The sequence below is a fragment of the Dermacentor silvarum genome, chromosome 4 (assembly GCF_013339745.2).
Source record: "Dermacentor silvarum isolate Dsil-2018 chromosome 4, BIME_Dsil_1.4, whole genome shotgun sequence".
In the NCBI taxonomy this organism is placed as follows: domain Eukaryota; kingdom Metazoa; phylum Arthropoda; class Arachnida; order Ixodida; family Ixodidae; genus Dermacentor; species Dermacentor silvarum.
In genome coordinates, this window is record NC_051157.2 from 76,166,581 (window position 1) to 76,189,117 (window position 22,537).

Here is a 22,537-nt window from a genome sequence, read left to right on the forward strand (position 1 = left end):
ACCGCATTATATTTATGCATACGTACCTGCAAACTGTCCTGAATTCTTTATAAAGATTGACTTTGGACTCCTGTGATTTTATGAATGTTGCATCAAGTTTTTCGAAAAATAAATTCTGTCCGCGATAAAGTTTCACTCGTCACTCTCCTCGTGAAAGGACATCGCAGTGCACTTATTTTGAGCAAGTTTATACAGACAATCAAGTTCCTGATACAGGTAAAATCAGCAACAACGAAGTCGCTGAAGAAGTAACTGTGATGTAAAAGAAATGTGTTGCTTGTCAATTCTCTGCTGTTCCGTGTTTGCTGCTGCTTGTGTGCTGTGTCTCGTATCTCACTAAGGGTGTGTGCTAAACGCAAGCTTTAAACAGAAATCCATGCTATGACCCCCACCCCTTTTTTGTGTGTTTGTGGTATGTTTGTGAATATTAAAGCGCACAGGTTGGCAGGTATGTTTATGCACGACAGCGTGTTCATGATGTGGATTGTTGTCAGCATGCTAAGCTTTTCTCGTGATGGTGCAGAACTACGAGATGACACCGAAAAATCCAAGTGTGGGGTGGTTCAAGCACATCTAAGCTGCGTGGATCCGAGAACTTTGCCTTTCCTTTGTTAGGTGTTATGGAAAATACTGTGCCACGGTGTTAACCAGCAGCAAATAGGTTGTGGAATCAAGCACTCTGATAAACTTACTTGCCCACTAACATTTTAGTCAGCAGCGACATTTAAGCCACTAAGCAAACAGTTGTCTTAGATTATGAGGCCAGATCTATACCAAAGCACAGTCACCTTGAGTTAGAGTCGGCACTCCTCTTGTGTTCTGCACTCGTATGCGCTGCACTGATACCTACCATCCATCCCCCTCACTTATTCTGCTCAATCATCCAGACTCGCTGGCTTTACATAAGCTCAAAACTTCATCTTAGCAAGCGTACTAGACCCACTGCTTTTCACGAATAATTAGCCTAGAGAAAGGTGTGCTCACTTTATGAGCGTGGCGATGCACTTCTTGAGGTCAGCATCCTCGAAGACGATGGCTGCGTTTTTGCCGCCCATCTGCATGGAAGGAACGTGGGAGAGTGCGATTGAGTCCACTTAGCCGTTTTGTACAGTAAGCACTTCTCTTGTCGGCATGCTCTCTTTCAAAGTAATGTGACACTCGAGAATGGAACATAACCTGGGCGTACTGTAGCGCTCGAGTCTGGACTCGAGGCTGAGCAAATGATGGTATAACACGAATGAATGAAGACACGAGCACTGTGTAAGATCTCCACTCCTATGCGGAAACACCTCATCGGTTTTCAAGCGTTCATGGCAGCATAAATTTGAAATGTAGACACGCAGATGAACCTTTCATTAACAGATGCATCTGTCAGCAGGCGTTGTATCATCCGATTAAAGTTGACTTTATGGATACTAATGGGTTCTTTCTCCTGACAGTACGGTCCTGTACATTTGCATGATCACGCTCCTGATTTGCTGACGCTGACTAGCTTTTGCTCAGGCTTTGCATCCTTGTGAAAGAGAGAGAGGTGTGCACAGTATACAGGTGGAGAGAGAGAGACACCCATGTGTGCGGACCTCCAGGGAGAGCTTCTTGGCATGCGGCGCAGCCATCTGAGCTATGGTGGTGCCAGTCTTGGTGCTGCCGGTAAACGAGATGGCCTTGGTGTTTGGGTGGCGCACCAGCGCGTCGCCCACGATCGGGCCGAAGCCGAATACAAAGTTCACCACGCCCGGAGGAAGACCTGCGCACCAGGAACCATCAGAGCGGATTGTCAGATATATTATTGAGCTCATGATATTTTCGGGTCATCTTTTTTTTTGTTTTTGTTTAATGAAGGTCCTCAGCTTCCAAACCTTAAAAAATACTCTGGTAGGTCTCACAGAATCCTAAATAAATTAATAAAATAGATTTCCTACAGCCAATTTACCAGGAGGTGCCTGCCGTGACGTCATGACACCGAAGGTGCTCACGTGGGAGCCGTAATCGCGCCGTTTTCGCACTCGCAGCGGTTCGGTAGGGCGTCTTGTGTGCTGCTACTCGTGACACCCGATGTAAGTGAGCAAGTTCGAGGACGCTGACTAACAGGCGACTGAGCGAACCGGTGCGAGTGTCAAGACGTCACGATGTCCTGCTTCCATGCACGTGAATGGCATGTGGACAAATCATATTAGCAAATAAATGTTTGGCCTGATTATTATTATCTTTATCTCTGCTCCCACATGACCACCTTCTACATCATGACGTCCAGATACAGTCATTTCCTGGGAAATGGAGCCGAAACCGAGTTAAAGTGAGCTTTAACCGAGTCACGCGAAATCTTGCGAGAATAATAATTGCGTGTTCCCGAAAGACAGATAATATCGCTACAGTCGCTGCGTTCTACTCTGGGCAGGCGCGCAACCGCCCGGGCCGCTGTACCTTGAAAGCCATCTGCGACGTGTACTGTGCACTGTGCCGTGCACTGTTTTCTCGGCTTAGTTCGCGTTGATGCGAGAGGTGGCACGAAGGTCAATTTGCTCGCTGCTGCTGCCGCGCTTCCTCAATCCAGCGTTTTGATAGCGAGTTTCCGCGGTCATTGAGTGAGATGTGTTCCATGTTTACTTGTGCGCTCGTGACACCATATGCTTCTTAATTTAGTTAGTATGCCTATGTTTACAAGTTTATACGGCTGATAAAACTACTATCCTTAGTATGTTTCACCTTTCGGGCAAAACTGCGACTTTTTTAATGCATAAATGCGCACACATAAAGGCACGTCCCTCGCGTTTTTGAACTTAAATGTATTGAACGTTTCACTATTGACAGACCACGACGACGGCTCTGGACACGTGCATCCAAATGAGTCAAAAGCCCATAACGAACAACCAAACAAACAAACATTAACTTCTGAGGTTTTACGTGCCGAAGTCTAAATCAGATTATGAGGTTGGGTTAATTTTGACCACCTGGGGTTTTTTAATATGCACATAAATGTACGTATACACGAGCGTTTTTACACTTCGCTGCTGAGGCTGGGATTGAATCCTCGACCTCGAACGCAACAATGCAACGCTGTGACCGCAAGGTCACCGTGGCGGGTCAAAAAAGTTCATAACAGATATATCACTGTCAAAGCGCGTATAAAAAAATTTAAAGAAGAAAACGTAACTATGAAGCTATTCGGTTTTGAGAGTGAAGGATATGTGATGGTAGCAGACGGGAATTAACGTTTCTTCCGATGAATGAGTAATCGGCAACGCGTTTGTGTCTCTATAGGGAGTGCTCATTCACTGAAATTCCCTCTGACGAGTGTTTGATGCTCATTATTCATCACACGAGGAATCTATAGGTGCACACAAGAATTATGCATTTTCATTGTCGCTCCATAGCGGAATTCCAGTGCTTACAACCATAAACTCTAGTCGTCCACCAAACCAGCGCAAATTGGTCCATATAAATTGCGTTGTCACACGTGCTGCGATTTGCATATCATACTGCATAATAGTGTTGCCGAACAGTGCTTAAATAGAGTTAATGACTTTAGTGCCAAGCTCTGCGATACGCTTTTGTAACCGGTGTGTTTAACATAAAACCTTATACAACCATGGAATCGGAGCTTTGAGCACGCTTATTACCTTTAAATATCCGACTGCATTAAACCTCTACTTACGAAGTCGACGGGACCTAAACATTATTTTGTTAAATCGAGAATTCCGCAACACCGAAAACACTGCAAACACTCATGTGAATAACATTTATTCAAGAGCAATACAAGGTAATTTTTATCGATAGCAGAGCCTATTGAGAGCGTGTTGTGTTTCTTCATGGGGAGCGGCAAACCTGTTTAACAAGTCAATGGCGTCCGTCACTGGAACTGAAATTCGAAATATCAATACTTTCCCCATAATGGTAACACCCCCCCCCCCCCTCCCTCTAACGTTTCCCCTAAAACTTCGTTAAATTTGGCGAGACGTTGAGTTCGCTTCGTTGCGTCGAGGTTTTCAACGGATTGGACTCTATAAATATATGCGTCGGGGAATCGTGAGCCCCCCCTTGGGCTTCGTTAAATTGAGGTTTGACTGTATTCCGTTGGCTGTTCTTGCGATTGTACTCATGGCTTTTCTATATTTGAGCCGAATTAATAGGATCGTATAGGTCCTGCTGGATCTCGCAGCTGACTGACTCACCGGCGTCCACGAAGACCTTGGCGAGCAACCAGGCGGTGACAGAGGTGAGCTCGCTCGGCTTGGCTACCACCGTGTTCCCGTAGACCATGGCCGGCGCCAGCTTGAAGGTGAGCAGGTACAGCGGAAGATTCCACGGCACGATCACCGCCACCACGCCCACAGCCGAGCGGACCGTGTAATGCAGCACGTTGGACGTCTGCTGGGGGATCGCCCTGAGCCGCGACACGCAGTGACTCGCTCGCAATGACCCAAAAAACAGTGCGGATACGGTCGAACAGAATGACACACGTTAAATGTCCTTACACTCGACATGAGAAAGAATACGCAAAAAAAGTCAAGAAGAAAGAAAGTCGGCAGTTTCGCCCAGAAGGCGATGCGCTGATCAAAGTATACTACACGAAGCAAGGTTCGTAGTTTTATCGGCAGCATAATTTTCAGTAAACATTCACTGATCTCACTCTCATTCACAGATTTCACTCGATGACCGCGAACACTCGCTGTCACAACGCTCGCGCGATAAAGAGCGGCTGCAGCGGTGAGCGAATACGCCTTCGTGCTACCTCTTGCTTCAACGCTAAACTAGGTCATTGTCGGCTCGGCTAGCCTTGCTACCCACAGCAGATTACCTCCAAGCCGCGCTCTACCGAGCCTTGCGCAGCTGCGGCCGGGCTAGAACAGGGGACTGACGCTAATCTACTCCGCTCCACCCCCATACCATGCGTGAGAAGACGCTACGCATATCAAGCCACCATCATACTCGGCTCACCCTCGCACGCTTTCCCTCGACGCGCGGCTGAGTTCTTATCGCACTTGGACTTTATACGGAACCTCACGGCGCCGCCGCCGCCGACAGCGGAAATTCGCCTGGAGTGTTCCCATCGCAATAAAGAAGTAACAGAAAACAAGACGTAAGCTTCACCGCTAAGTCTGAATTTTGTTTCATTTATTCCGTAGAACGTAACCTTTAGCATAAGATCACTTGGGAGCTCAGAAACTAGCTTAATGAAAAAAATGTCAGTTTCGCCCAATGAATGCGATAGCAACACAGCAATGTCATACGAAGTAAGGTGAGCGGCTTTGGTAGAAATATGAATTGTAGTAAACATGAGCTGATTAAGTAAGCAGGTGTGCTGCGGCGTAAGTAGACCGACATGAAGAGAGACTCGATGACCACGAGAAGGCGCGTGTGAAACGGTGGTGTTGATGAGAAGCGCTTCCCGTGGGCAGCGCGTGCGAAGGGACACACCTGTAGCGCTGCACTGCCGATCCGGGCAGCATTGCATGTGTAGCGTGCGTTGGAAAATGTGGCCCGACTATTACTAACTGATTGAACAAGCGTGGTGTGAGCGCGCACAAACAAACATGAATAGATCACACTGATTGACTGCAGACAACGACTGTGAAAACGCTGGCAGCAAGCCCATACGCTGCAGCGGGCGAAGGTACGTGCGGTCTATCGCTTCAACGGAAACTGAGCGGCGAATGCACGGCGCATAAAGGTCAGAGCCGTGTGGAGATAAGCGACGGTGCGAGCGAGCGACGAGCGCGGTTGTTGGCAGAGTACGCGTATGTAACTTCGTCCAGAAAGCGCGCACGCTGTAAATTACGTAACAAATTAAAGTCAGCTAATATATATATATATGAAAAAAAAAACGCAGAAGTACTGCTCGCTAGGAATGCGCTCAGCGGTAGCGGAAACGGTGCACCCACTAGGGAAGATTGGAAAAAAAAAAAAAGATCGTAGCCTGAACACCAACACGCAAACGCTTAAAATCACGTAGTGTACGTAATTCTTTAATTGGACACTGATTTCTACTGTATCTGGTGACCCGATGCAGTGCACAGTACACCGTACCCAAGTTAAGGAGGCGCTATATTGGCCCAGGTAATCAAGGATCGTGACGGCTGCAACAACGGAACGCCACGGAAGAGTTCCCTAATGACACAAGACCTCTGCTGCCACTGAAATGCGCTTCTTCCTTTTTCTTTCCGTCAACTGTTTTAATGGTAGGCCAGCCAAGAGGACTTCATCTCATCCTCTTGGGGGTTGGCCTCATAGGTTGCCATGGTTAAAACTGTGGCGCGCATCCAAGATAAAAGCAGAGCTAACGCATGCCCATGTTGCGTCAGAGGCCACTCGCGGACTTCTCGGCAGTGCCAATAGATGGAGCTGCGTGTCCAGAAAGAATCGTGAGAGAAAAGCCCCGTTGCCGCATGACGCGTTTCTAAGCGCTCGCACGCACCGGTGCGCCATGCATTTCGGAGGCCACGCCCAGGTTTCGCGGCGGCAGTGATACATGGCGCCGAGTGCTCTTAGGGAAGCGCGAAAGAGCAGTGCCGCTGCAGTATATACACGGCTCATAGATAACTCGTTTCGGCGATGGCGATACGTTGTGCCATTATAATTAAATGCTTACGCATTACAGTCGACAGTCGTCGTGAGATGGGTTCTGCCGCCATCTTTTTTGTTAGATTGAAAGAGGAGGAAGAGGAAAATCGTGCGACGTTGACGACGTACATCTCACGGTCGCACTGTGCGGTGGTGGCGAAGTGTCGGAAGTTGTGCACCGCGCGCGGGATGTCGACGGTGCGCGCCAGCCAGACGGGTTTGCCCTGGTCCCGCGACTCGGCCTGCGCGAACTCGTCCATCCTGCTCTCGATCAGGTCGGCGATGCGGATGAGGAACTTGGAGCGCTCTGCTGGAGACTTCATCGACCACCTGCGTCAACCCGGCCAGTCGAGAGAAAAGAGCAGGAAAGACTTGCACATGCAGGGAGGACAAAAACAAAAAGAAACACTCTTTATTCGCACACCACGTTTTCAAGCGGTAAGAAAGCTTACGGAAGAAGTAAGAGAGACAGAAAAAAAGAACGTTGGAGTTAAGTACAACTGAGGTTCGGTTATCAAGCGGGAGAGACAGGGAAGACGCTGGAGTTGCAACTGAGGTTTACTGAAGTTTAAGCTCTTCAGTGGTGGTGAAAGAGAGAGAGAGAGAGAGATAGAGAGAGAGAGAAACATTTATTTTGCTCCTCGTCCGGATACATGTTGCTGGAGTCTTCCAGATTAAAAGTATTAATTGTGTGCGGTACCAGAAGGCTCCGCCATGCATGTTCGTCGTAAGCTATCATGAGTTATCCATCGGCGCTAAATAGACAAGAACGTAGAAAGAGACGAATGCGAGCTTCAGCTATTCATTTGCGTTCGTTGTCTTAGCTCAATTTAACTTCACAAATCGTGCAAAACCAACTAGCCCGCTTACATCGTTCGGGTTCGAGACGGTGAAATGCATTTGTTTTTCTGTTTCGTTCTTTCTCTTTTTTTGCTGTGATATCTAGAAAGTACCAGGGGACAAATGTTAGAAAGTATCAAGTGAGTTTTTAATTTCTATTCCGACAGTAATCGTTGATCCAGTACCGATTAGGAGGTCCTTTTCATATTTAAGCAACCCGGCCTTTTCGTCGTTGCTAAATGTTGTCTGGCACCACGAGGCTCACCTATAGAGTTCGCTGAACAAGCGCGATCCGGTATAGTCGGTGAAGAATGAGGCGCGATATTGATGACGCAAACGTCTCGCTTCCGGTGTGTTCTACGTCACGGCAAGGAGTTTAGGATATGTCCAGTAACAAGCACGCATTCACGCCTTTCGCCTTACACAACTGAGTGAAAAAGTTTCCAACCATTTTATCACGCTGGGAAGCATCAAGATATGAAGCCTCTTACTTGGATTATCGCGTTCAATTCATTGCTGATATACTTACGACGGCAGTTTAAACACGCTCAACTCTGAAGTATAAAATAATAATAATAAATGCTTTCCTTTAACGCTAGACGGGCGCAATGTGTAAGGGGGGAGGAGGGTAGGCTAGGGGGAGGCTGAGTGACTACGATTTGTCGCCCTAAAGAGAGTGTTCAGAATAAATAAAATATTGTGCTCAGAGTGTTCAGAAGCTCGGTCGGTTACCAGCCTCTTCAGGACGATAAATTTACGGGATATTGTGCGCGGGAGATCAGTGTTCAGCCCTGATCGACCATGCCGTGCTTTACTCCATTCTCCGCTGGCTACGTGGATGAAGGCGCAAGAAGATAGATCGTGCACCACAGGGAGCTTAAAAAAAAAAAAAAAAAAAAAAAAAAAAAAAAAAAAAAACCGATGGTACTAAAAGCTCGTTTTACTTTCCACTTTACTGATTTTTAACAACGACGACGACGACGCTCTTGGAAGTACGCTGCTTTTCTCGCTACACAACGACCCCGTGCTATAGTAACGAAAGAATGCATACTTGGCAAAAGAAGCGTGAGTAAACATGGACGAAAGGTAATGAAGAAATACGAAGGTAACTCGACAATAAGACTACAGCCCAGTGAGGAAATAAAATTTCCTGTTCTTTTGAAATATCTAGCTGTCCCGGCTTAGTTTTCCGCCATCCAGTAAGAGGTATAATAGCAGAGTAATAGTCATGACAGGTAATCTTCTTTGGACCATTTAATTGTTGCTTTGACTTGCTTAAAGTAGTCCCGCGACGCTCTTTACTGTTACTAGCGCAAAATAAAACGGTCGGGGAACATGCAGACGACGACTTAAGACCGGGCCCGAATCCCGAGGTCTTTACCTCCCCCCCCCCCTCTCTCTCTCTGTCACCGCTTCCATGCATGCTCTTCCGCCACCGACAGTAAAAATATTCTCGGTCCGTGGTTTTGATAACGCAGTCACACATTCGCGCAGCTCGATAACGAAGCGCACTGATTATAGCTCCGTTTAGTTCTACGGTTAGACGTTAAACACGCACTAATCGACGCTTGATGCCCTGTTGTTTCTTGACGTAAGCCATAAAATAAACAAATAAAAAATAAGAAAAGGAGAACACAAACTGGGAGCTCGCATTGTTTTCACCCGTGACGTCTGCAAATGCTGCAAGTGCGCAGCGCTAGAGTCGGAATGCTCGCGCGTTTAGGCTTATATATAATTCGTTGTGCCACCACATGAGAGCCCATCTTAAGAGGAATGTCGGATTAGGCTGTATATCAGCAACTTATGCTTGTGGCAACTGCAGAGCAGTCACTTTTGCCCTGAGAGGAGGCTTGGGCAAGTGAGCATATAGACGTAAGCGCGAAACACGAGTGACGACGTCGCCTTCAGGTTCCCGCACCAGCGTGACGCATGATGTAAAGAATTTTTACGGAGTCTGAGCTGGTATAGTTCATTGTTAATAGGTGAGGAAGTGCTTCGTCGCATTATAAAGGAACCGAATTGAAAAAAAAAGTAAAATTCTATGGTTACATAATTTAACCATAGAACCATAGTTCTATGGTTAAATTCTATGGAAGCGAAGTTTTGATTTTTGCTCCCGGAATATATTACGGAAATCGACGAGTACAAATTTTAAACAAGCGATGCAACAAATTTGCAGCTACGACTAAAAAAAAAAAAGAGTTTAGAAATAAACACGTATGCAGGTTCTATTACCTCAACTCGTTAGAGCGTTTTGAGAACAGAAAGAGAGGGGAAACAATGTGCCAAGCTTAAGAGAAAGTGATTACACAGTTTACATACTTAAAAAAAGCGTTACCCTAGTTGGGCAAGAATGTCATAAGCGCCATTCGTAAACTGCAGCTAAAAAAATATATATATATATATATATATATATATATATTAATATAGGCACCCTATCGGCCACTGTCTAAAGAAATTCATATGCAGCTATTGATATAAAAATACATAATTCTAAGCTCGCTGTATAAAAAAAAAACCCGCATTTCCCCGAAGGGGAGTATGAGGAAGTGCGAAGCACGGGGTGATGCTATGAGGGGGCGCGCGCGACTAAACTGCAGAGCCGAGCGAAGGAGACGGCAGCGAGAGAGCACGACTGACGCGCCGGCGCCACACACACAACACGTGACGGCGGAGCGAAACACGCCAGGCGGTTGGAGAGGGGGTGAGCGGTGGGGAGAGTACGCACACGAGGGGCTGTTACCGGGCGAGGAGGGAGCTGTCAGCGCGACGGGAGAGGCGGCGGCCGAGGGTGAGTGCAAACCTAACGGGGGGAGAGGCACACCAGCTGCATGGCGCCGTGACGTCACGGCGCGGAGAGGGTGCGAGGAGCCGGCGCGGCGCGCGCAGCCACGGCGCGGAGGCGCCAGCTGCACAACGCGCCGTGACGTCACGGCGCGGAGCGCGCGCAGCCACGGAGCGGAGGGCGGAGCGCGCGCAGTCACGTGGGGCGTGACGTCGCTGCGCCGTTGCTACAGACGCTCCTCTCCGCTCCTCGCGCCGTTGCTAGGGGAGAGGAGGAGGAGCGCGGATGCCGGCGGAGTTTTCGGGGTCGCTTAAGAAGTGCATTCGCACTTAAAATGTAAAAATCATGTAATTTTCATTAGTAAGAAGTGTAACAGGACCTAAATCAAAACTGCGCTTTTATCAGACACCGGAGCCAAATATCTTAGCGCCTTCTTTTAAATACCAGAAAAGATTGTAATCTCGATCTCCAGTGCTTTCCTAATGAGAGCGTTTTTCAAGTGTTTCAAGCGATCACAAGGGCAGCCTGAAGCTAACGCTTACTCTTAAATGGAAGCTGCTGGTCAAAAGGATGCATCTCTGAAAGAGTTCTCAAGTGTCTATTTCAATAATTGTGCTCTGAGATTTCAAGTTTTCAATGTACAACAGGAAAGTTTCTGCTGAAAACGACGGGAAAAATGCACTTACGACACGATTATAGTGATGCTCGAACTCCAGCCTACCGACAATGCAGTCGCCGGCCGCTGTCGAAGTCATTTTTGAGTAAAAGATAAACTCAGCATTCGGTGCCATACCCCGATATTTAATATTCAAAGACATGAAACGGACGGTTTTTTTTTGCGACATCGACTTTACGTCCCTCTGCTCCACAATATGGAACTTCTCATTTTCCTTTTAACAGCGGAGCTGTTTAAGCCGGGCGAAATGTGTCAACCGCGAAGAAAATGTGGGCCGATCCTGGCAGTAGTGCAGAAAGGGTCCAAGCGCAATGGCACATATCCATGTGAACTAGCGAAGCTGAGCCTGGATAAGTCTAGATAAGCATGGTTGGGACTACTTAAGCTTAGTCAGTCATCGATAGCCAATCGATAGCCAATCAATAGCTAATCGATAATCGATCAATCAATAAATTCCGGAAAATGTCTGGGATGACTTGGTAGTGCTTAGCCTAGCCCAAAAGCCAGGACTAGCTAGGCGCCCATCAGCTCCGGTGTCTCTTTAGCATTGCACTTCCAGTGCCAGCTACGCTATTTTTTTGGTTAGATTTTGCGATATTGACTGCCTTTTGACTTTTGTACAAGGTGCAAAGCGAAATTATCTTATCATAATTGGAACGTTCGCACTCTTCCAAACTATGTAGATTACAATTACTTATTCACGTTTTCAACATCTGAAATATATGAGGATATGGATTTTAACGTAGAATATAAAAATTTCGAGCAGCTTATATCTTATAAAGTTATATCTTATGTTTATAAAGTTATATCTTAGGTTATATGAATAAATTGGTAAAAAGAAAGGAAGGAAGGGGGGGGGGGGGGCTGTCGTTGCGTACTCGGCGTCCCCTTAGAGCAAGGACACTGGTACACAGGGCAAGGAATCTTCGCAATATTTTCTTCTGGATGGGGTGCTGTAACTTTGCGATGGCAGCTGAAGAGCAATGCGCATGCGGTTATGTGAAAGTGCGAAGCCTAAACTGCAGTAATAGCACTTGTTAGGGCCAACAAAGGAATTCGCCTTCCGCAAACTATAGGGGGGGGGGGGGGGGGGGGCATTTTCTGAGGCATTATATATGGTAGCAAGGACAGTGTACCAGTCTTGTTGACATTGTTGCATTTGATATCTTGCCTCTCTCTAGCTCAACGCCAGAAGAAAATCTTGGAGCTTGAAGAGCGTGGATAATGTCTCGCAGACACGATGGGGTTTGGTGAAATGCTTTCGAGTACAGAGCTTTCTGTTACGTTGGCAGTCTACTGCAAAAGACACGTATTGGGCGTTGCTGGCTTGAATGAGTCTAAAATGTTGTAGGCTTGTAAGGCGCCTTTGTATGTGCTCTCGAAAGCCTTTTCTTTTCTTTTTTCTTGGGCTGTAGACATTTTTACGGCGAGCGTAGTAGAGATATGGGCCAATAGTGTCCTTGTGTGGAGAGGGGCCCCAACTCTAGATGCATTGCTTATTAAAACACTTGCTGATACTCAATTTGAACAAGTTCGGCGGCTAAGTATATAGACATGACAGCGTTGACTGACTTTCGGTTAAATTCAGAATGCTCAGGGTCCACGCAAAGGCAGGTAGCGTCGTCGCATTCCAAACAAGCAATTCTGAGTGGCATAGTCATATACACTTTGTTTTGGAAACTAGGTAAATGTCACGTGGCAAGAACGGTGTCTTATTGGTTCACCGGAGGGCGCTTCGACCAGGCTACGCCATCTTCCTCCAACCCCCCTTGCCGACCTGCCCTTTACGCTCCCGGGTCGCGTATAGACATAGAGACAAGAGAGAGAGAGAGAGAGAGAGAGAGAGAGAGAGGATAACCATACTCCTTTATAAGTACTGCTTCAGCAGATGACCAGAACACCGATTCAAGCGTGACTTCAGGCAGGCGTGCAGAACGGCAGCACAAAGCTGGCTGAAATGGAGTCACGTGACCTGTTCAGATGCATGACGGAAGGCTTTTGCGCAAAAGTCTAAATGACGAAGAGAGACTCCTGTCTGGCTGTCGAATCTTCGTTCTCTAGCTTGTGCGCAGAAGGCTATACCGTCATGGATATTGCTACCAACTCTCCCAAACCAGTACCCTTTTAGATCGACTGCTCAAGCAATGCTTGTACAAGGTGTGGTTTGTCAATATGCGCTCCCGAGCCACGATATAGCACGCAAAAGTAGCCAGGAATGAGCGAATGAAGCAGTAGACAAATTAAAACAAACCGAAAGCGCATGCTTTCAAGAGCAGTGGTATATGCATGTCTGTATAAGGAAGAGGTGTGTGTTACATAAGCATGACTCACGTGGGGAAGGCCTGCATGGCGGCTTGCACTGCCTTCTCGACCTCGCGGGAGCCGCTGTTGGGCAGGCGCGAATAGACGGCGCCCGTGGACGGGTCCACATTCTCGATGGTCTCGGCCACCGACTCGAACTTGCCGTTGATGAAGTTCTCCAGGATGAGCATCCTGCGCAGGGGTTGCGACAAGCTGGCTCGCGCCGGGCTGCTGGACCGCTCGCGCGCGCAGCCATTCATGGCCACGAACCGCGGCAGCATGACCAGGACACACAGCACCGAACGCTGCCCCGAATTTCTCGAAGATGGCTGCTCTATACGCCCACGAAAGGGCTTAGCGCCGTCGCGAGGAACGCCTGGTTAACGGGTGCACAGCGAACGGCGAGGATTATAAGATATACGTCCCGATAGCCGACGCAGGCGTCGGGCAGGCGGCCTGGTTCCTCGCCAGTACTCCCCACTCCTTTTCCGCGCCTAGTATCTGTCTGTTTCTAAGGGGTGGAGGAAACAACGTCTGCGGTGCCGACCGTTGTCAGTAGCCTGTTTCCTTCCGTGGCTGCAGCCACGGGAGTAAACAGGCTACAAACAGAGGCACCATTTGTAGTAAGAGCTCCTATTACAAATGAGTCGAGCCAGGAGGTACACATGTCTGAAAGTATAACCTAACCTAGCTCGGTGGCCAATTAGTGCCTGCTCACCTCCACGGTCGGCCGGGAAAGAAAAAAACGAAGGCGAAGAAATCGTTTGTTGGGACGATGTTTTAAACCGAATAATGGTTCGGGACATTCTTTCGTATACCCCGTGTACTTAACGTGCAGCCACCTCAACACACGTAGGGTACTTCGTTGATGACTAATGAGAGCGTGCATGGTTTTTGTGACTTTGCGTCGCTCGGAAGCAGAACACATGATCCGATATGTCCTTCGCTAGTTGCCTGCACGCATTTATCCAACGATATAGTCCTGGTGTGCTACTATATACTTCTAATCGCAGAAGTTGGGAACTGCGGTGGAACCCGGGCTAATCAGGGTCCGAAGTTATGAAGTTTTTACCAGGCGGGAAAGTTTAGCCTCTGCCCAGCGTGCCATGCCTGTTGTGCTGCAGGAGTTTTGAATGCACCGTCAACATAGTGGCGAATGATGATGCTGGCTGGTTTGCACATATATTCGCAGCTTGCCGCGTTAGGTTATGCTGTTACTGGGAAGTAGAACGCTCTTCAATGGGACATTTAGCTTTAATATCTGTCCTTAATTGGGCGTTAGACGGCTGGATAAGGTATCGGCATTTATGGGGAGTTCTCCAGCTGCTTGAAAGGGCACTTTCGTTTCTTTGCCACTGAAAAGCTGGGGCAAGCGACATCGTCGAGTCGAGTCTCAGAAACCACCATTGATGCTATTTCTTAATTTATAACTGACACCCGCAGAAACTTTCAGTTCTTGACGCGATGTTTCTGAAGGGCAGTGAATCAGTAAATACTTAGATGAGTAGAAATAAAGCTCGCGGAAAGATTGACAGGCTGCCTGCGAAAGCGCTTTGTAAGTGAAGCGAAGTCAGCTGACGGGTATGGTCATCCAACTACAGCTTGTAATGAGGAGATGCGAATGGAAACTTCGCTTAACGCCGTCACTCGATACTTTGCAGCCGCGGTAAGCAGATAATTGGCAAAATAACAATTGCATCAGCTCGCTCTAGCTATGAGAATTCGTTTTACGAGGAAACATGCAATCTACCGACAATCGGTTGCTCGATTTAATGATTGTCCATTTAAGGGATTCTGTATTTACCCGACCGACTGCCTGCCAGCGTCAACATGTGACAAAGTGTCGGACGGCTATTCGCGGTGCGATTGCTATAGCCACCGATTTCGTCATTATATTAATTTGATCAGTCGATTGCATCATCGATTGCATCATCACAAGCATCGCAGCTGTTCGTCTCAGGCTGACGTCGTTTGCCTTTTTTTTGCAGTGACCAAAGCGGCAGCGCGGCTAAACTGAGTCCACGACTTCTCGTGCACCTCATACGTATATGGCACATCACTGCGTATATACTACACTGCAGACGACATAGCTTCACAGCCACTAACTTGTCCGAAAATCCCACCGCAGCGCAAGCGAGGGGAATAGATACGAAACAGTTCAACACATTCATAAACAGAGCCTATGACACTGTGCTATACGAAACCGAAAAAGCCTTGCACGCAGGGCGCGGTTGATCAGCGCTTTCGCAGGCTGACTTCCATGGCTGACCATCTCGCCGATGCCTAGTTAGCTGAAGGGAACTCAATAGCCACTGCAAGGCTGTACGAGTTTCGTGCCACCAAAGCATAGACTTCACGTCGATCTATAAAACGCGTCACTAAGGATGGGAAACAAAGAAACCAGCTCATTCGCATGCGCAGGGGGGCGGACAGCCCAGCTGTATCGGCGTTGTGGAATCTCGGGCCTGCGGTCGCGCGGCACCCTGCGTGGCGAGCCCTGCATTTCTAGGCCACTCTAGCCCTGTGAGGCACTCACTCGTCGGTTTTCATGGCCGCGTCTGCAGCTGGCGTCCGCACTGCACCAGAGTCCGGTAGCCCTGGGCCTGCGGATGCGTGCTGGACTGCGTTCTCCGCCGTCTTGCCCCTCGCGCTGCCGCCGCTCCGCGAGCACTGCGGAGGAAAACGAAGAAGTAAGCCCGCGATTGTGCATGTCGACCGCACCAACATCGACAACAACACTGTTGCCACATGAGTGGGAAGCCGCAGATCGCGTTAACGGTGTACGTAATCAAAAATATGCACAAGGCCAGTTGCTTACAAGTAACCTTCGTTTTGGGCGTACCGTGCCCCCAGAACAGATCACAAACGCTGTATCACCGTAAAGAGCTTGCGTACCTGTAAAATACACTGAGTTAGCACAGCTACAGGAAACAAGATGGGCTGATCATCCTCCTCATCATCATCAGGCTATTTTTATGTCCACTGCAGGACGAAAGTCTCTCCCTGCGATCTTCAATTACCCTGTCTTGCGCTAGATGATTCCAACTTGCGCCTGCAAGTTTCCTCATTTCATAACCTCACCTAGTTTCCTGAGGTCCTCGACTGTGCTTCCCTTCCAATTTGGCACCCACAATCTTTCGATTTTGCTTTGGTATAGCACATAGACCTTATTGTGTGCTTGACTAAATCTTCGACGTTGGTCGCAAAGCATATTGATAAGAAAAGATGTTTGCGTCTTTTTCATCAAAGCCCTTATCGTATTTATTGCTGTATTCGTGCTTCAACAGCCTTGATCGCGTTTGATGTGTTCATGGTAGTACACTGAACTGCACAAAACATGTGGTACGTCGTTCTTATATGCACGACTGAGTGTTTTTATGATCCATGCTCCCCATCATGTGGTTTTTATGCCCGGTGGAGCAAGCATACCCCGTGTAGAACCTTCTTCCTCACTCACCTGCTGTCATCATCGTCATTGTGACTGTTACATAAAAATGCCATGTTTGCTCATCGACCGCTCTTCCTGTGTGGTCCTTCGCGGGTTTCTACAAAATGGTGCCGTGAAACCCGAGAGCTGTATTAATCAACAACCGAACAGCCCCCAGGACCGACTGACGACGAGCCCGCGCATGGATTCAGCGGGAAGAGTGGAGTCAACGCTACCGACGGCCCTCATCCACCCATCGACAGTCGCCTTCTACAAGGAGGCCGAGCTGATCATGGATAGGGAACTTATCAGAACGATGGTAAGCTTCATTTTCGACGATTTCAACACGGTGCTGAGTGAGGCCACAATGGCTTAACTTCACCTCATGGGCAGTCGATCGGCTCGAAATGCTTCAGGACAAACTTCGTTTTCTAGACGAAAAGATCGAAGTACTGATCTCTGACGATGACATATATAAAGAATATACTATTCAGGTAGACTACATGGATAAATTGGTTACGCTGAAGTCTAAACTCAGCCTTGCTATTGAGATGAGACAGAGTGTAAACAGTGAAAACGTGTCACAGATCTCTGGAAGCGGAATGAGCACCTTATTACCCTTGTGCCTTGAAGAGTTGCAAAAACTACAACCGGTAAAAGACAGTAAGACCGAAGTTGCAAGCCATGACCGCATTGACCACATTGAAGAAGGTAAAAGAAAAAAAAAACTGCATGAGGTGAGAAATCTAATTGAATGACACGAAAATGCCTACTGAAGACAAAATTGTCGTGTCTAAAATTGGTAGTAACATGGTTAGTGACGTGTATGATGGAACCGAAGACAGATATCAACTGACGTCATTGTAGCGCCCACCGACGCTGCTATGCGGGGACGCTAAGGTCGGCGCTCTCGGCCGGCGCTTTGGGGCCGGCCGCGGATGGCGAGGAGAATAAAGTTGGGCAGCCCGTGCTAGCGCCGCCATCCCCTATTATTTATCCTTCAATAAATTATAGCTTTAGCAAATTCAAAAAGTAAAGTCATAAAACCACAATTATGTTATTATTATTATTATTCAAAATCTACGTATTTCCTTTGCTGTATTTAATTTATTATTAAATTCATATTACTATTCCTATTCAGGCAAGGCTGACTAACTTAGTAAACACTACTAAATTCTTTTATTATTGCTTTATTTCTCATTTTGAATTACTCATTTATTTTTATTCTTATACTTATGTATTTATAAATTAATTTATTTCAAATTTCTATCATAATACCACCCGGTTCGTGGCCTATCCCCCTCAGTGGGTTGTGCCAAGTATTGAGGCATCATCATCATCATCATCATCCTATCCCCGCCAGTATACCAAAGAGTCGGCATGCACTCCATCCCCACCCGAGTTACATGGCGTCCCCGGGGAGTCCAAGCCGTGGAGATGACTCAGCAGCGAGCCGTGCCTTGACGGCTGTCGAGACGCATATCAGTCCTCCTGTTCCGAGTGAAATCCTGCGGCAACACTGCGGTGAGACTGGTCCGCCAGCTATCACGTGCACTGCACTTCTTAGCTACGCCAGCGTCTTTCCCGTGGAGCCCTTGTCCATAGCGGAGGCTATGCCTTGTCGCACGCCCCCTCTCGCAGCGCACGTTCAGTGTCTCGGCTTCAATGCCCCAACAACAACAACTACTGCTACTACTACGACACTTCCTTGACGTTTGGCCACAAGGATGCCTCCTCGGCTTGCGGTGCTCGGCGTCGGAGAACTCGCGCCCAGCGCGGCCGGCCGCCCCGTTGCTTCGCTGGTTTTCGTCGCTGCGTCTACCCGATTTTACACAGGTGCAGGACCGGACGCTGCTACCGCGCACTTCGAAAGCGCCCGCCCTCAACACCGAACCTATGTTCACGGGTCCGACTGACATTCACACGTTGGCACCACGCTAACTTCGATAGAGCGAACCGGGTCCCGTCGTCACGGGCTTGTAACCACGGTCGCAGCATCAGCGGGAGCCGGATTCGATGTTGCTGTCCGCGCCGACGCACCCCACCACCGTCTTCACCGCTTGACCAGCCCAAACTTGGACGATGTCATCGTGGCTGCCGCGTTCCCCGCACCGTTCTGCGATCGACCGTCCATGCTCACCGACCATACAACATCTGCATCTGCAGCTTAGAGCGCCAATGGCGTCGCCCCTGCGCCCTCCTAGATGCAGGGATTATCGGCGCCACGTTCCTCAAGCTGCCGCCACCAAAACCTCGTCCGCTGCTGCACTCACAGACCAGACCACCTCAGTGAATCGCGCACATTTCGCCGTTCCGTCAGGGCCGGGGGCCCTGTAGCGCCCACCGACGCTGCTATGCGGGGACGCTAAGGTCGGCGCTCTCGGCCGGCGCTTTGGGGCCGGCCGCGGATGGCGAGGAGAATAAAGTTGGGCAGCCCGTGCTAGCGGCGCAAGCACGGCACGCGCCAGTCCGTTCTGAAAGCCTGCTGAGCTGGTCCTCTTGGTCGTGCGCTCTGCGGCGACCCCTCGGTTTCTTACATCATCATCTTGGGCTTTAGAGACTCTTCGAGAGCACAATGATGAACAAGTAGTAGTTCCTGTAGCCACAGGGATACCGAAAGAGCATTTATACAGTGTGCAGGACATGCGAAAAGTTCAAATAGCAACATGCAGTTCGACAACGTATCTGCTGAACAGTCCAGGAGTCCATGAAGACCTCATTTTCACAGAAGAGTCACGGTGCCGTCCAGGCAAGGGAAAGCATACTCATTGTATTGACGACCACGAAGGCGCATGCATGAACCGAAGCGAAATGAATTCGAGCCAGTACCGGTGCCGACAACAGGAGGCCCATCGTCACTGCACAATCAACGTAGAAGAGGTTCTGCCCACAGACCTATCCCCCGCTGTCAGAACTAAGTATTTATCCCTCAAAGAGTCCTACACGGCACAAACAACCAATGTCCGACCATTAAGACTACTACTGCCGCAGATATCCAGAAAAGCAAGGACAACGATGCATCTGAGACCGGATATTATCTGCGCAAAATCAAAGCACTGCAAAGACGGAACAAGGTGCCCGTATCGCCGATTGCTTTGCCGAGGCTGCGCTTCTCTTGACGACGTTCAGCCTGTTTCAAGGAAGATCAAGCAACGACCACAGAATACTAAGCGCAAGCTACTGCTGTTCAACGTTGAGCAACGTCGTCTAACACCACTACGTGTGCACGCAAGAACTGACACTACGAAACAAAGTGCAACTGTGCATTCGGTAAGGGAACAAGGACATGGTAGAGATCCTGGTAAATACCGATCACAAGGCGAATTTACACCAACCAGTGAACAACGTCGCCCGTGCGAGGTTTCCTTCACCTTATCTGGCCTGCTGGAACTTCCCGATTGTTCTGATATGGTGGAACCGGACTCTCTCTTTGCCAAGGACACGAAAATAATCCTTTATGTCGCGGCGGGGAGTGTGTAGAAACTTCTTCCTGACTCACCTGCTATCATCATCGTCATCGTGACTGTTCCATAAAAACGCCATATTTGCTTATCGACCGCTCTTCCTGTGTGATCCTTCGTGGGTTTCTACGAAATGAACCCGGGAGTTTCTGGTCCCGGGTTTCAGCACCAGAAAATGTAAAACAAAGGAGTTTTCGTAGTAGAAGGGCTGGAAGGGGAAGTTTATTGCCCGAAGGGCCGTAACAACGCGTCTATACTGGCAGTTCGAATCATTCCAGAAGCGCCAGATCACGAGAAGCTCGTGATCTGGCTGATTCTGGACTGATTTCCGTAGCTCGCGATCTGGCTGATTCTGGACTGATTTCTGAGCGCCGTGTCGAAATCGTCGAAAATGAAGCTTACCATCGTTCTGATAATTTCCCTATCCATGATCCATGATAGAGGAAGCTCGCGCTGAGCTCGCTAGTCGCCGCCGTCGTCCTCTTCCTCTAATATTTAACACCCCGAAGCCTACAGCTTAAAATATTGTGTTGTTTCACTCTCTCCGCCATTTTGCGGCTGACATTGTTTCAGCTATGGTTATTACTCACGGCAGCCTTGGTGAGTGACTTGTCGATCTTTTTCTTTTTAAGGAAGAATGACTGAGGGTGAGATCCAGCTTGAGTTTATTATCCACTGGTCGTATTGATTATGACGCGCCCAAACTAGGTGCTTCGAAGTAATCGACTAGGCGCGTTTTGAATTTCCAATTAGGAGCGCCCAGAATGTTTGACTTTCAAAACAGCATGACGTGGGCATTACACTGTATGGCTAAGAGTCTCCGAAGCGGCGGAATGCTCGAACATCATTTTGGTAAATTTTATATATTTGTTATCTGTTTACAAGTGTCTCTGAACTAACCGGTTGTTAACGTACATATTAGACAGCGAGCCAACAGAGCACGTCAGCGCCGCAGCTAAATGATGATGGCTGCGGCTTCACCAACACGCTCATGTCTGGGGAACAGCAACAAAGCTGGTGCGATGTAGTACTCTTGACGGCGTGTTGCGAACTCGGTGTATTGACCCAAACGGTTGGATGCAACACGATTATACTGCCGCACACTGTCATCCTTCGGAAACTGTTTAGCAGGCCGCAAGCATGCAGGAGCGAACACGAAATGGAAACGATCGGTGCGCTCAACTCACCTGAGGACTAGTCGCACTGCCTCTGCGAGCGCGGAGAAGACGGGACGCTGCGGTACGTCGGCCCGGCGTAATCTTATCTGCGGGCCAATTTTACGTGTCTCGCGTGAGGACTTTCGTCGCTCGAAGGAGGTTTTACGGCCAGGACCGAGCGTGTTGTCTGCCGGGGCAATTAAGTAACTACCCCCGGACTGAACGAACTTGCTACAATGGGTCCACCAGGGGATTTCCTCAGATCTGTGCAGCGCGCAATGGACAGTGCAGTGGAACCGGGAGTGAGCTTATCGAGTGGCGATTCGTGAGGCGATCGAACACCGGAAACTGCGGAACAGAGCGCTTCACTGATTGTGCTCAGTGCGCTGAAGAGATATTCTTGTGACGGTTGAGAATGAAATTGTGTCCGTGCAGAACACTACTGAGGCTCTTTTTCAGGGCACGTCAACTGCACTGCACCAGGGTAGAGGAAGCAAAAGCCATCACCTGCCGTCGCATATCGCACCACAGCACGTGCGTCAGCATTAAACTGGGGAGGGGGGGGGGGGGTCGTCGGCGAAGGCGAGAAGGCAGCGCAGCGCGCATTTGTTTTCGATAACTCGAGCCTCTGGGATGGAGGTCGCCTTAGCCTTTGATGGGAACGTTATTTTCAGTTGCGAAAGCCGGGCACTCGCACAGCAGCTGTTCCAGCGTTTCCAGTGCACAGCACTCTGAACAGTAACAGTAGGCAGCACTGTGAAGTCTGTGTGACTCCGCTCAGCAGGCAAAAGCAGAGCCGGTGGGGATAGCGTGGAGAAAGGCGTGCGATCCCTTCCTGCTAAAACCTGTCTTGGGAAGAGTCTTGGAAGAGTAGGCGACCATGGGAATCCAAGTGGCCCGCGTTCGTGCCGAACGTAAAGCCCCTTTCGCCGCAACACCCGCCGCGGTGGCTGAGCGGCTATGGTGTTGCGCTGCTAAGCACGAGGTCGCGGGATGAAATCCCGACCGCGGCGGCCGCATTTCGACGGGGTCGAATTGCAAAAACGCCCGTGTGTCCTGCATTGGGGGCACGTTAAAAATCCCCTGGTGGTCATAATGAATCCGGTGCCCCCCACTATACGGCGTGCCTCATAATCAAATTGTGGTTTTGGCACATAAAACCCCAACGACGACGCGCTCGTCGACAATGGGGTGCAGGGGTCGTGAGCCTGCCTTGCCAACTCGTCGGCAGCCTTGTTTCCGGGTGGTTCCATGTGAGAGGGGAGTGACTGAATCGCGACGTCGCAGCCGTGCTCACGGGGCGGGTGCGGCTTGTTTGTCAAAGGTTGG

General features: G+C 49.0%; 1 protein-coding gene across 3 annotated transcripts in view; it reads right to left on the bottom strand.

Moving 5' to 3' along the window:
* Positions 1-22,537, bottom strand: part of LOC119450269 (2-aminomuconic semialdehyde dehydrogenase) — a 58,397-nt gene that overhangs the window by 11,421 nt on the left and 24,439 nt on the right. Inside the window, exons 2-7 of one of the 3 annotated variants that reach the window (XM_037713681.2) lie at positions 15,700-15,833; positions 13,194-13,355; positions 6,691-6,891; positions 4,173-4,384; positions 1,581-1,747; positions 985-1,055 (exon numbers count right to left, since the gene is read on the bottom strand). In XM_037713681.2, the coding sequence (XP_037569609.1) occupies positions 985-1,055; positions 1,581-1,747; positions 4,173-4,384; positions 6,691-6,891; positions 13,194-13,355; positions 15,700-15,713 (827 nt within the window). In that variant the 5' untranslated portion in view covers positions 15,714-15,833. The remainder of the gene's footprint in view (positions 1-984; positions 1,056-1,580; positions 1,748-4,172; positions 4,385-6,690; positions 6,892-13,193; positions 13,356-15,699; positions 15,834-22,537) is intronic. The other 2 variants (XM_049665758.1, XM_049665757.1) reach the window with 2 other exon arrangements.